We start from the raw sequence: 14,108 nt of genomic DNA on the forward strand, positions 1-14,108 counted from the left end.
TAAAATAATACTTTTGCTTAAGTGGCACCCCAAATACTTCCCAAAAATGCCTACTTTATTTATATATTAAATTATAATTACAAAAAAAAATAAGAAAACAAATTTATTTATACATTGCGTGAGGACTGTGAGCAAAGCCTCCATGCACAGTGGAAGGCAACATTTTTTAAAAGCACATTTAAACTAGTTTTCCTATATCTGTATGATCAACCCCCACGTCAATTTAGAATTTATGAGTTACCAGAGTTCAACACATTTCAGATAAACCCTGATTTCACAATACCTTATGTTCCTCCAAGTAATTTCAAGGCTCATTCGAATGATGAATCCTAGACAACAACTCATAATTTCTTAGGGCCCTTATCAATTCATTTATTTTCAAATTAAACCGCCTCACAGCTTCAATTCTTCTTATCCTTATTTTATTGATCATACTGATTAATTCAAATGTATCCTTTAATTTGATTATCATACTTGTCTATTTTGAAAAGCACGTAATTTGCTTACTAGGCTTGATGCCCTTGTAATTTGTGTTGAGAATAGTGGAAGCCAACACACAATCAATAGGCAATATTATATAACAAAATAGGTAAGATCCCTTGCCATGCACGCTGATTTATAGTTATAAATTATTACGCTCTCCGTTTTTAAATACTTGCAACATTTCTCCTAAACACATACGTCGATACTAATTTTTTATCAATAATATCTTTAATTATCAATAATTATAAATTCTAATAATTGAAAATTAATTATCTATTCATTGAGACGATTCCAAGAAATACCCACAAGACTATATATTCTCTTACGTATAAGTCACAAAAATAAGTCAAAGTAGGACACATGAATAGTACAAAAAGTAGAAATGGAGCAAGTACTTAAAAACAGAGGGATTAGTCGACAAGTATTATAATCATAAATTATTAGTCAAGGAATAATAAAACTATAAAAGTATGCAATAGGTTGATATGGCTTATGCATTTTTTAATTGTAACTTCTAATACACAACTAAAATAAAAGTAGGCAAAAATCTAAGTAACCTTTTTTCTTATTGTAAAACAGGTCACAAATAATTTTAAGAAAATAAATTTTGGTTTATAGATGCCTATTTTTGTTTGGAAAGATTTGTGAAATCTTTTTATTATAAATATTATAATTACTACATTAATATGGAATGTTTATAAAAACATATTATATTTATAAATGATTTGTTTCCTTAATAAATAGATTTTTTTTTAATAAATAAAAAAAAATTATGAACACAACAGGAGATGACACGTGTCATTGGTCTATTAGTATAGATTATTGATAATTAATGTGAGTCATATAAAAGATAATGGCAAATAACCTTTGATGTGAAAATCCCATCAAAAGTAGTAGGGGAAAAAACTAATAAGGGATAAATCCACCAACGATCACGAATCAATTACAATTATCAACAACACTTAACCCATGCCACTGAAGACCACTAAGGGGGCGTTTGGTTAAACAAAGGGAAAGAGAATGAGTTAAAGAAAGGGATGAAGAGGGAATGTAACTTCCTTTGATATGGAATGTTGTTTGGTAATTTATTATATCTTTCTTCTCTCATCCTTGCAACACCATGTACACATTCACTTTCATAACCACAACTCACCACCACCACATTGACTCGTCGCGACCCCTTCTTTACCACCGCCACTCTCCTTCATTTTACCGCACCACCGCCCCCTTCTTCTCTCTATTTAACTTACCACCACCGTTGTTATATGTTATGGACCCAATAATTCATACAATCTATAACTCAAGGAGGGCCCTGATGTGCATTGAAAAGAAAAGAACCATGATCCCTTTTTGTAGGGCATTAAGACCTAACCCTTCAACAAGTCTTATGCATTCTTAAGTCAATGGTATCTAGAATTCAAAGGATGTTAAGTAACTAAATATTATCTTCCTAAATTAATTACAATTAAATACAATATAACTACTTTAGTCCTAAATAAACAAAACTATGGAAACTTAATAGCAAACAAGCGAGAAATTCATCCATAAGAAAACTCATTTCCATGCCAAAGCCACATCCAAACAAATGTTGGCCACAGGTAGGTCGTGGTTGGTCGTGGTTGGACACGGGTAGGTCACATACTAAACTGCTTCCCCCTTCAAAGAACCACTTCTTGCTCATCTACATTGCCCCTTCACAACCAAACCAAAAATATTTCCTGTTTTCATGTTGTACTAACCGTGTTGGACTTTTGAGATTGCTAACTCAAACCATTTAATAATTAATCAAAGTAATAACTTTAAACTTAGTTTTAGTGCTAATTCTAACAAACCTAAGTAATCCTTGTGCTCTTGCTTAAAGACTCAAAAAGAAAATTTGTATGATGTCACAATATTTAAACTAATTTGTTAAATTGATCTTAACTTCCAACTATTTCAGTTTTATGTATTGGTCTTACAGTTAGGAATATAGTCATCCAAAATCAAAAGTTTAGTAACCCCACCACATAACCCACACAGCACAAAGCTCCAAATTCTGCTCTCAGAAAGACAATAACAACCTTAAGGAGGGTATGCAATAAAATAAAAAATATGTAATACCCGAATATTTTATGATTTTATATAAAATATTTTACAAAAATATTTATTTATTACATAACTTTTCCTATCTCATATTTTTTATTTAGACTTCGTAAAGTTTTAAAACCCTATCTTGTTTAAATACCATTGTACAATTCAAAACGTATATAAACTATTTTTAACCCTAAAAATATTATTTACCTCTCAAAACATATTTTTATTAAAAAAGGGGGGGGGGGGGGGGGGTTTGCCGTAGGTATCTTGTGCGTGACCTCCATGACCCAACCCCAAACTTGATTATTCATAAAAGTTTTTCTTTCATTATTCTCCAAACTCCATTGGATTTGTATAGTCAAAGCTCGCAAATTGCAACGGTGCTCCATATACCTTGCCTTGAATATTGTGATTTGATTGTTATTTGTTGAAAGGTAATCACACTCGTTATTTATTATTTGTTATACGTAATCACACGAACCTTATATTGGAGTTGTTTAATTTGTATTATATTTTGTATACTTATGTGTGAATTGTATGATTTATTATCTGTGATTGTGTACGTATATATGACTTGGTTTTAAAAAGCGCGCCTAAGCGCGCCTCACTCCCAGGCTATGGGAAATGGGCTTTAGCTAGGTGAGGCTCAGTCACCTACGAAAGGCACGCGCCTCAAAGTGCCTTTAGTAAGGCGCGCCTTTGCGCCTCAAGGAAAATAACTAAGATTTAAGTTATAAATTGAAGAATGATGGACATTTTTTCAACTTCAGACTACCTTAGCTTTAAATATATCGTAACTTAATTTATTATGAATCTTTTCAATTGGTATTAAGTACTATCAAAGTAAAAAATAATTTGAAATAAATATATAAATACATGGGCCTTGCATACAAAAGGCGCGCGCCTTTGCCTTGCGCCCCAGCACCTCGCGCCTAGGCTGCAAGGACCATTTGCGCCTTGGTGCGCCTTGCGCTTTTTAAAACTAAGATATATGATATCGTATGATTTGATTGGATATGAGTATCGTATTACTTTTATTGTTTATGATTGATTATTTCTAGGGTTTTTTAATGTTGTTGCTATATTTGGGTATTATTTTTGAGGTTTAAAGGTTACCATTGCAGAGTATTATTTTTGGGTTGTGAGTTTATTATATTTGGGTATTAGTTTTATTGCCCTATAAGGGTTGAGACATACTATGATTGAATCGAGTTCGAATTGTTATGTTATTTGGGAACCGTGCCATTGTTGAGATATTATAAATTAATTTGTGAATGATTATTTGATCAAGTATGAGATCAAAAGGTTGAGAATTATTTATTTTGTTCTTGGTTTGAGGCTTAGCGTTATAGACCTAGTCCTTGGTATGTTGGTAATGAGATAATGATCATGAGTGAAGAATGAGGTACAATCTTTATTTATTTTATGAAAATTTCACATTTGCTACCTGGGAAAGCACTCGTGTTCACATTTGCTACCCCTTTAATTTTTTATTTTATATTACTACCACACAAACACCAAAAATTTTGATATCACTACCATTTCACTGATGCCGTTACTATTTCCGTTAGTAGAGCCCAACCACCTCACAGCCACCGGTGCATCTTCAACCACCGTCATTGCCACCATCCAACCTCCATTTCCCATCAACGCCGACGGCCAAAGAAGCCCACGGCAGCCACGAACTCCACCAGCAGCCCACCTCCTTCCCAAACGCCACCAACACCTCCTCACCTTCACACAACCACCAAGGCTGCCGAAAACGGCCCCTTTCCCGCCCCGATCACCTCGAAAACCCAACCCAAACCCCGATTCCAGCCCCTTCCCCTTCAAACCTTGATCCCAGCCCCTTTCCCTCGAAACCCGATCCCAGACCCATTCCGACCGGTTTGGGTTTGGTGGTTTCGGTAGGTGGTGGTCTTGGTTCGTGGGTTTGAGTGGGTTCGTGGGTTTATGGGTGGTGGTGGTCTGGCAGTGGGTTCGTGGGAAAGCACGTAGGTGGTGGTGGTCGGGGGTTAGGATGGTGTTGTGGTGGTGGTATGGGGCGTCGCCGGGTTTGGGGGTTACGGTGGTGTCGGTGGTGGTGGTTTCGGGCAGGGAAATAAGGGTTAGGGTTGTCGGTTTTGGGTGGGGAAGTGGAGGGGTTCGATTCCAACGCCGGCCGCCGCATCTTTGGGAGCTGGCCGCCGGCAGGGGGAGGGTGGCTGACGGGGAGGGCTAGGGTTTTTTGGGTGGCTGGCTTTTATTTTTTGTTTTATTATTTTTTTTAATTTTTTTTTTAATAAACTTAACGGAAATCCTAACGGATTCCGTTAAGTGGTAGTGATTTTAACAGTTAGTGTGTTTGTGTGGTAGTAATAAAAAATAAAAAATTAAAGGGGTAGCAAAGGTGAACACGGGTGTTTTCCATGGTAGTAAATGTGAAATTTTCCTTTATTTTACTATGGTCCCCTACAGTGGGAATTTGGCTCGTATGTGGTCTGGTTCAAGGTGTTTTCTTATTATTGAGAGTATTCAACTTTTTATACTTGTTGGTTTTATTCGAATTACCTATTGATGAGTGACATTTATGTCACTCTTAGGGGTAGTATTTAGGTCTTTTTCCTCTTATTTTTCTTAGGTTTTTCCACCTCATTATCCTCTTATGGCTTCTTTTTGTGTTGATGAAAAGTAATGCTTATTTGCGCTTATTTTGATAATCTTTATGCATTATTTTATCATCCCCATGCTCTCGTGAACTTTGGTATCTTCTGCAGGTTCCATGACGGTCCTATGCACGGTGGGAGGCCCCTTGGCCAAGTATGGAAGCCATGGACAAAGGCAAGAGGAGCAAAAGGGAAGGAGAGGAAGCAAGAAAAGGAAGTGCAAGAGGAGGTGTGGCCGAACCTCTGAAAGGTCCGGTCGAACCTTGGTGTGGTCAAACTTTTTAAAAGTTTGACCGAACCTCATGGTGCAGTGAAGGCAGTGTCAAACCAGTTTTCAGCAATTTTGCAGGAGAGGTCGAACCTCAAAAGTTCAACCAAACAAGGATCAGGGAGGTTCGACCGAACCTACACAGGGTTCGACCGAACCTACCCTGAGTCCGACCGAACCTACCCAGAGTTCGGTCGGACCTTTTCCCGATCTCAGCCAATTTTGTACGGACTATTTAAGGTCCTTTTGGAGATCGTTTAAAAAAGAGAGAAGAAGGACAGTAGCCTAGTTTTCAGAAACCACTCTTAGTTTGAAACATTCCTTAGGATTAATTTAGCTTAGTTTTCATCAAATTAAATCATTGTATTAGTGAAATTCAAGAATTATTCTCAAAGTTTGGCAATTTGTATTCAACATTTGAAGCTTCAATTAGTAATTTCTCCAACCTTTTTCCTTTTAATTTCAGATTTTATTTGGTATTTGCATGTTATTTAAATCTTCTTAGTTCTTGGTAATTTGTTATTGGATGATAGTTATTTCAATTGTTAACCACTTTTCCCCAATTATTGAAGTATTTAGAACCCTAATTCTTGATGGCATGTTGATAAACATGAGTTGTGAGTAGTCTTCTTGCTAGGGGTTGGGTGAAGCCCGACCTTTTGGGTTAACTATGCAAATGTGGGAGAAGCATTGATGTTTGTATTGCAATTAAATTGATTATATGAGATTGCTTGTTAGTTCCTCATGATAGGTTTAGCTACCCTTGACTAAGGAGCTTGATAGTATGATATGCCTAATTTGACATGGAAGTGTAAATTGAGTACGTCATTACTTATTGTAATTTGATTATGTATCATCTATTGCTAAACTAATGAGGAATCTAAGCTTAGTAGTGTGAGTTGTTTTCTAATTGCATGAGGTTGATTTTACATATAGTCCTTGCTATATCTTGTCTATTTTACTCCCCGTTTGCCTATTTGCCTTGGTTGAGTGGATCTCATTCCCTAGTATCTTTAATTCATTGATTTAGAACCATAGTTTGTTTGTCTTCTTGACGAACCCCAATTCACCAATTGACTTCGAGTTAGCTTAAGTGTAAGATCTTTGGCAATCATATCCCGTTCCTTGTGGACCGAACTCTTACTTGTCATTATGCTTGGTTTGTAAGGTGTTTGTTAATAAATGTGTTTGATTGAGTGTGGAATGTACGACCGTTCTAACGCCCATCACCCATGTCCAAGGCTAGGTATAGAACAACGAGCATGGCACACTTATGGGTTATATGAGTTGATTGAGTAAAGGTTCGTATTATTATTCGAGGTTGAGTTGATAAAGTTTATTTTCAGAGTACATTGTGTACTGTAGTTTTGAACTACATTGATTAATTGATGAGCTAGTAATGGGACTTATTTTATATTATTCTTTGTACTCTGATATGTGATGATTACTCAGAAGGACGTGTGTGTTATTTTGTTGTGCTACTTGTGTTTGCGGCCATGTCTTTTTCTTATGGTGGCCCTACGACGATTTATTTTGGAATTTGTCCTTAATGGTGAGCAGTTAAGATTGTAACAGGTTCAAGAGATGATCGTAGCTAAAGGAGCTCAAGTGTTTCGATTAGTTTGTTATAACCAGTTTAATTTATAGAGTTGTACAAATAGCACATTTAGATTTATTGGGCTGTAATTATTGGGATTTTTGTAAGCCTTAACACTTGACAGGTTGTTGAGTGTGGCGGTAATACCTCTGATTTAGGTGTATGCTTCCGCAATTTTATTCAAAGGTTATTTATTTTCCTTTAATTTATTGTTTATTATTAGCTAGTAAATCGGGGGTGTTACAAAATAATATGGCCTTAGTTGATCAACCATACCTGTGTCAAATATTTAAATGCGTCCACAACTGGCATGATCATATCTCGGTAGGCCTCAATCTGCAAGAGCAATATGAGTGAAACTCTCCCCAAAAAATTTACTGTATGTAATCTAAATGAGTACATATGCTGCTAGAAAAAGATAATGAGGTACCTGTTGAACAATTGTTCGGAGAACAGTCATGGGATTGGCATGAGCAAGCTTAGCAACCATACGACCAAGCTGTTTTAGATTTTCCTTTGCAAGCCGTTTCAAGATCCTCCTTGTGTCCAACTAGAAATACAAATCAAAATTTGAATTAGACATAGATTATTGTTTAGAGTTGATAATTTTCAAACATATAATTGGGCACACCTTAGCTGTTTGTCTTGCTGCCAAAATCATAGGTATCCGTTCATCATCCTTTTCCCACTCACCATAGAGACGATATCTTGCCTAATCAAAACAAAGGCATCACTTGTCTACATAATTCAACCTTATTCATTATAAGTCAAAAAGAATGCCAAATAACCAAAACAGCTTAGGCTACTTATATAATCCACACCTCATAAGGAAGAAGACTCATCACTTCCCAAATTGCATGTCCAATGGCAGGATTTGCAGGTACCAACTGCAATGAAGGAAGCAGACAAGATCCCAGTGCTTCCTCGATTCTTGACCTTGCTTCTCTTAGATGCAAGCGCGGATTAATATTAACATCAATAATAGGTCCAGGAGCTCCATCCCCCTTGCTAATGAGTTCAAGAGCTGATAGGTAATAGCTCTTTAATATTCTACAGATCTTCACAGAACACACATACAGCATATTGTTAGTAAGCTTAAACAAAAAAAAGGACCTTGAAGAACAAAAGCAAACAAAACACTCACCTTCTGCAGCAATAAAGTATCACGATACAGATAAGGTCCAGCACAGGTAAGCATCTCAAAAAGCTCTTTAGGTAGCAGAATGAGAGAGCTTTTTGAAGAATCTGCATTCTCCAACAGTCTTGGACCATTCATGAAGCTCTCAAGATGCATTTTGTGGACAATATCGTATGCTGAGGAAATTGATTTTCCAATCAACCTAAAATACATCAAATGTACAAAGTCAGTAAAAGTGACAAAAGGATTAAGACCTAAAAAAAATTAGCACTTTAACAGGTTGAGTACTTAACCTATATGTTACTTTCAAAAATATAAAAGATGTCTCCAAAACTCTTGAAACATGAACTACTCACTTACTACTACTATTGCCCAAAGTCCACAACTACCACCGTCATACTTATGTAAAACCTATTATAATGGTGGTGCTAATGACGATGATGATTTTAATAATTATGTAAAACATACGAATAATACTAGCCTACCAATAACATAACTAATAGCATCATACTATCATTGAAATCTACAGATAAAAAGCCTTTTTCCTTTTTGAGATGACTTAATATCTAATGCTTCATAGACACTGCTAGGAAAAGAATAAGACTACATATAAGTGATGTATGAAATTAACTTACACTAAGGCAGATTGAGAACATGCATATAAGAGTATACCAACTCATTTTTTAATAATTATGTTCCATTAGCTTACATGAAGAAATTACAAGGCCTTGAGATCACACCTTTATCAGTTAAAGAGCCACTAACATACAAATGATTTTTGATAAAAGTCAAAGCATGTGATACAATCTAAAACCAAATAACAGACTGTAGAGGGCTGACGTCAACGATAAAATTACTCCACATTCATGGGTATGTCCAGCCCCTAGGGATCATCTTATTAAATCTCAGCCACATCACCGTATCACAACCGTATTGTAAAGGATTTCAAGCTTTCCATGACCGAAATATCAGGTCGCAATAGCCACATTCCATCCGCATTGCCCGCGGAAGTGGTTATGTGACCGATACCATGATTGTGACATGTGATCGCATCCAAGATTTAAAATCATGCTACAGATAGAAACAAGTAAAAGGAAAACAACGGGAGCAGCAAAGTGGGGCTACCAAGAAGGGATACGGAAATATCTGCCACAGATCTTAACACACAATTTCAACTGACTAGCACATTAGAATTCAAAAAAAAATTACAACTTTTATTTTTGGGGTCAGATTTTACCAAATTATAAAAATTAAAAAAAATATATAATAGCTTAGGGGTCAGTTTAACTTTTAAATCCTGGTAAGGTTAAATTAAAAGTAATCTTGGTCAACTTTTAGTTTATAACTCCAGTCTTCCCCTCGATTGCCTGTTTACAAACAGCTTTGTGGTGCTGTGCCGTTCTTCTTGACGGAGGCGGCTGGCATTTATTAGCAACTGTTGTAGGTCAAAACACAAGGGCGCATTTCAGTTGCTCATGTTGACACTAAGGTGTTATTACAAGGGTCTAAGCCGTGTACTCTGAAGTCTGAACCAGGGTCTAAGTCAGCTCATGTCAAAACTGATATGCCTGCTCATGTCAAAACAGGTAAGCCGGAAAATTTTCCATGTGTGCATTATGTTCAACAATCAGTAATTCAGTAGAGACTTTATGTATTCATGTCTACTGAAGTAATAAGTGCATAAAATGTTATATCAAACACAGCAACAGCAGATGGAGACAGGATATGAAATTATCAAAAGTATCCAATCTCAAACAACAGAAACAAGATACATGTCTTTGTGTACCTGAACAGCTCATCACAAATCTGAGCATATGCCACTGGATTAAGAGGTGAGAGACGCTCAAACAAGATATTGGCATGATACCTGTAATACAATAATAAAGGAACCGATGCTGTTAAGTAAGCCAGAAGTGGGTTATCTGATATGGGCTCATTCAAGCAACAGATTACAAAAAAAAAGTCGAGAAAATTATCAGTAAGTGCTTTAATACTCGTATTTTATTTGTATAGATTAAACTAAATAATAACACACCAAGAGGGGTATCACCAACATAAGGAAAAGACAATATATATGAAACCCTCAAGCTACATTGTAATATATATACAATCAAGAAAACTGAAGTTCCACTCAGAAGATGATTCTTGACATACTGAAGCTAATTCTTGATACCAGATATGCAACAACCTCAAGCAAGCTCTACCAAAATATGATCTTATCTTTCCATCTCTACCCGGCCCGCCTTTTGCGGGTTTTGAACATTTTCGACCCAAAATTCAACTTTGCTTTAACACATTTAACCCGTAATTTTTTGGGCAAACCCTACCTGAGCCGCTGACCCATTTTTGTGGGGTTTTTAAAAAAAAATTAAGATATACATTTATTGGACAATGAATATCTTGTTCTTTGATTGATTTTGATCATCCATCTACCATTTTACATTCATTTCTCTGTTATCTCTCTCTTAGATCAACTGCCATCCACACAGCCACACTAACCTACCGACCTGCACAACCTGCATCCGCATAAAACACGCCACACCACCAACCACATCATAGCCCACACCAACCTCCACTGACCGCTATTAGATAGTATTAAGTTTGAATTTTGTATAGCTAACGTCCTTTACACAAAATCATTATTTTATATGTTAAGGTTGAATTGTATTGCATTTATAAGCTCTACATAATATGTACTACAAAGATAGTTAGTGAAGATAACGTAATGCTTTAAGTTAGGTAAGAGAGATAATAACCAACTATATAAGGAAATTATTTACACAATCAAAAAGATTATATACACCTATATTAACAATGTCAATTATATAATTGAAGAGATAATTAAGTGATACAAAGAAATTATATCAAGAAATTATTCTCCACATATTAACAAAATTGAAAAATAAACCACAAATATAGCTTAAAAATCAAATATTTCTAATAATAAGCAAAAAATGAATTAAATAAAAATTAGTTCTTAAACCCATTGGGTTGACCCAAACCCCAAAACATTAGGGGTAGAGCATTTCTTGACCTGAACCCAAAGTAACCCGACCAGAAATACCCCTGACCTGACTTGAACCAGACCCGATTGGTCTATACCTGATTAAGCACTATTTAGCCATCTTCCACAATCCAGTAATTAAGAACCTCTAAGTTTGCATCCATGTCACGCGCAACATCGACCCTAAGAGATCAGTATACTTCTCTCCTCTTTAAATATTATAATGGCTTGCAAGCAATCTAATACCATAATAATGTACACTTCCAGCAGGATCTTGTTAATAATACTGCTTATCAATATAAAATAAATAATAGAAGCTTGAGGAGCCTTCCTATCCCTAATACCCAAGTGAACACTAAATTTTCAAAAGAGAGAACATCACTTTAAAATACTCACTACATCCATCGAGATCAAACTCCTAAAGAAAAAGTCACTCCATGCCTGCACCAACCTATATAGTAGTACAAAACCCCTTGCCAAATTATTACCAAGCATATCCAGTCATTGTTTTACATAAGCCACCTTTTATCCTTTTTCCATGAAATTTGGTGTGCTTGTACATGCTACAATACCTATACAATGTGCCACTAATTTCCTCACTTGACATAGTCTACAACAAAAGAAGAAATATGCCAGCCATATTGATTTAGCCCTCCATGAGAAGGGGAACAGTAACAAAATGCATTATGCATAGTGAATGTCTCCTCCCAAATGCAATAGAAATAATACTTCAGTAAACAATAAATCTCACCCAAACAAAGATCTTGCTGTAAGATAAAAAAAACGTAACCACTATGCTATGGAGACTCAGATTTGGATCCAAGTGTCTAATATGGCAATTAAAAAAGCTTAGGGCACACGGACTATCTTATATTTGACCAAAGGTACTAGAACATGGCAATTATGGTTTATAAATATAATTATTTTTTATGCAAACCATTAATTTATTTTTATTTATATTCTCATTAATCTATTTTAAAATGGGACATTTTTGTATTTTTGCTAAGGGGACAATTAATCTAATAGCAACCTGGAATTTAAAAAAAAAAAAAAAAAAAAAAAAAAAAAAAAAAAAAAAAAAAAACCCAAAGGCCAATGTTTGGGGCTCATGTGGTTAGCGAAAAGACAAATCATACCTACCACATTAAGCTAAAAATGAAAATTGAACCATAACAATAGAGCAACAAAGCAAACAACAAACTAGTAACTTATAACAAACTTAAGAGCAAGGAACGATGAAAAAAATGTCGAAGTAGGGAAACAACAAGCATGTTTCCCTCTTTCCATTAGGGAGGTAATGATTAGTCGCATACCAATCATCCACAAGAAGGAAACCAGTAAGCAAGCCTAGTGTTTGGCAGTCCTCGAGCTCTGATACAGATTCATTGACAGCTTGATTTTCCATTTCTAAAGCGACATACAGATCTACAGTCACATCTCCTTGCTTTTCATCATCCATAAGATCCTTTCCCGTTGCAGCTAGATTTATTTTTCCAATCTTGTTAGCCTGATACAATGAGCCAACACAATGAAACGCATCCTAGATAAAGCAGCAAATTCTATAAGAAAAAAAATTGAAACAACTCAATTTAGAGATCATAACCACCATCTTATAGAAATCATAACCATCATCTCCATTTTAAGAGTGTGAATCACCAGTGCGATAAATAAAATTAATCCTTCCATCCACGAGTAGGAGTCCCATTTGACTTTTGCACAAGATTTAGAAAGATGAATAAAAATAACAAGATAGCGGGGTTTGATGAATAAAGGTGAATATAAATAAAAAGATAGTGGATTTGGTTGATTAATGCCTTGTTCTCTTCATCTTATTTTTGCTGAAATAATTTTTACTAAACTGAATAAAATTTATTCTCTATTAAGTAGTATATTTGTACTTTGAATTTACTGATTTTAACAAATTAAAAATTATTTTTACTTACTAAAATTATTTTTATTGGACCAGAATTATTTTTACTGAACTAAAATTATATTCAGTGAACTGTAATTATTTTTACCAATTTTTTTTTTAAGGTGAACAGAAATTGGCCTAAAAGTGAACAAACTAATATTTAATCGCTCACAAAAACATTCCTTCTAAAGTGTTCGTTGTTAATCATTATATATTTATATGATCATATATTTAATATTCCTTAACATATCAAAATTATTTTTTTAACGGCAAACTACAAAGGATGTTTCACTAACCCTATGAGCAACAAGTTGCTTAATTTTAAGTTCTGACTGCACCAACTTCAACTAATTGATTGTCTAAGATAAGAGTAACAGGTATGCCAAGGTTCATGCTATATGTCACGGTGAGACCTTGGTATACCGAAGGAAAAAAACTGCAAATCAAAATCCTTTTTTTCATTCTTTCTACGTTTGGTAAAATTCAAAATGCTAGAGGCTTCCAAAGATTACGGACAAAGGCATCTAACACCTTACAATTTCTTTCAAGCCAAATCATTCAAGGCAAGGTTTGATGCAAAAAAACTTGTCCATAGGTAAAATTCCCTCTAAACCAATGCCTACAGATTTTGTCCTGCTTGTCCAAAATGTAAATAGTACAAAACATATTATGTGTTTATAGAAAGGCTATTAAGAGAAAAAGGCATTGCAGCTTGTCCTTATTAGATTTGTTCTACCTTCATTATTTTATGTTTATGTTAAAAAAATTATTGAAAAAGGTGAATCAGTGAATGGGTGTAAGATGAAGTAGAATAAAGTAACAGAAAAAGAATGTCAATAGTGGATGGGAATAAGAAAAAGGTGAATAAAGTAAGAGAGAATGTGGAAAAGTGATTATTGTGGGGTAAGAAATGTGAGATAGTAAATGAAGTATGAAAAATAAATTAAACCAAAGTGAGTACAACAAAAATGAGAAAGGGACTATATGT

At 35.1% G+C, this 14,108-nt stretch overlaps 1 protein-coding gene across 5 annotated transcripts in view; it reads right to left on the reverse strand.

Annotated features, from left to right (window-relative positions):
- The window catches only part of LOC110712737 (THO complex subunit 2-like), a 41,921-nt gene that overhangs the window by 18,655 nt on the left and 9,158 nt on the right, over positions 1-14,108 (reverse strand). For 4 of the 5 annotated variants that reach the window (XR_002509691.1, XR_002509692.1, XM_021891190.1 and 1 more), the window contains exons 12-18: positions 12,522-12,715; positions 9,991-10,071; positions 8,211-8,406; positions 7,888-8,124; positions 7,698-7,778; positions 7,497-7,616; positions 7,343-7,402 (exon numbers count right to left, since the gene is read on the reverse strand). Coding sequence is in view for 3 of the 5 variants with exons in the window: in XM_021891190.1 (XP_021746882.1) it covers positions 7,343-7,402; positions 7,497-7,616; positions 7,698-7,778; positions 7,888-8,124; positions 8,211-8,406; positions 9,991-10,071; positions 12,522-12,715 (969 nt within the window). In the remaining 2 variants the exon portion in view is untranslated. Of the gene's footprint in view, positions 1-7,342; positions 7,403-7,496; positions 7,617-7,697; positions 7,779-7,887; positions 8,125-8,210; positions 8,407-9,990; positions 10,072-12,521; positions 12,716-12,814; positions 12,921-14,108 lie in introns of those variants that run through there. The other variant, XM_021891191.1, reaches the window with a different exon arrangement.

The sequence above is a fragment of the Chenopodium quinoa genome, unplaced genomic scaffold (genome assembly GCF_001683475.1).
Source record: "Chenopodium quinoa cultivar QQ74 unplaced genomic scaffold, ASM168347v1, whole genome shotgun sequence".
Lineage (NCBI taxonomy): Eukaryota > Viridiplantae > Streptophyta > Magnoliopsida > Caryophyllales > Amaranthaceae > Chenopodium > Chenopodium quinoa.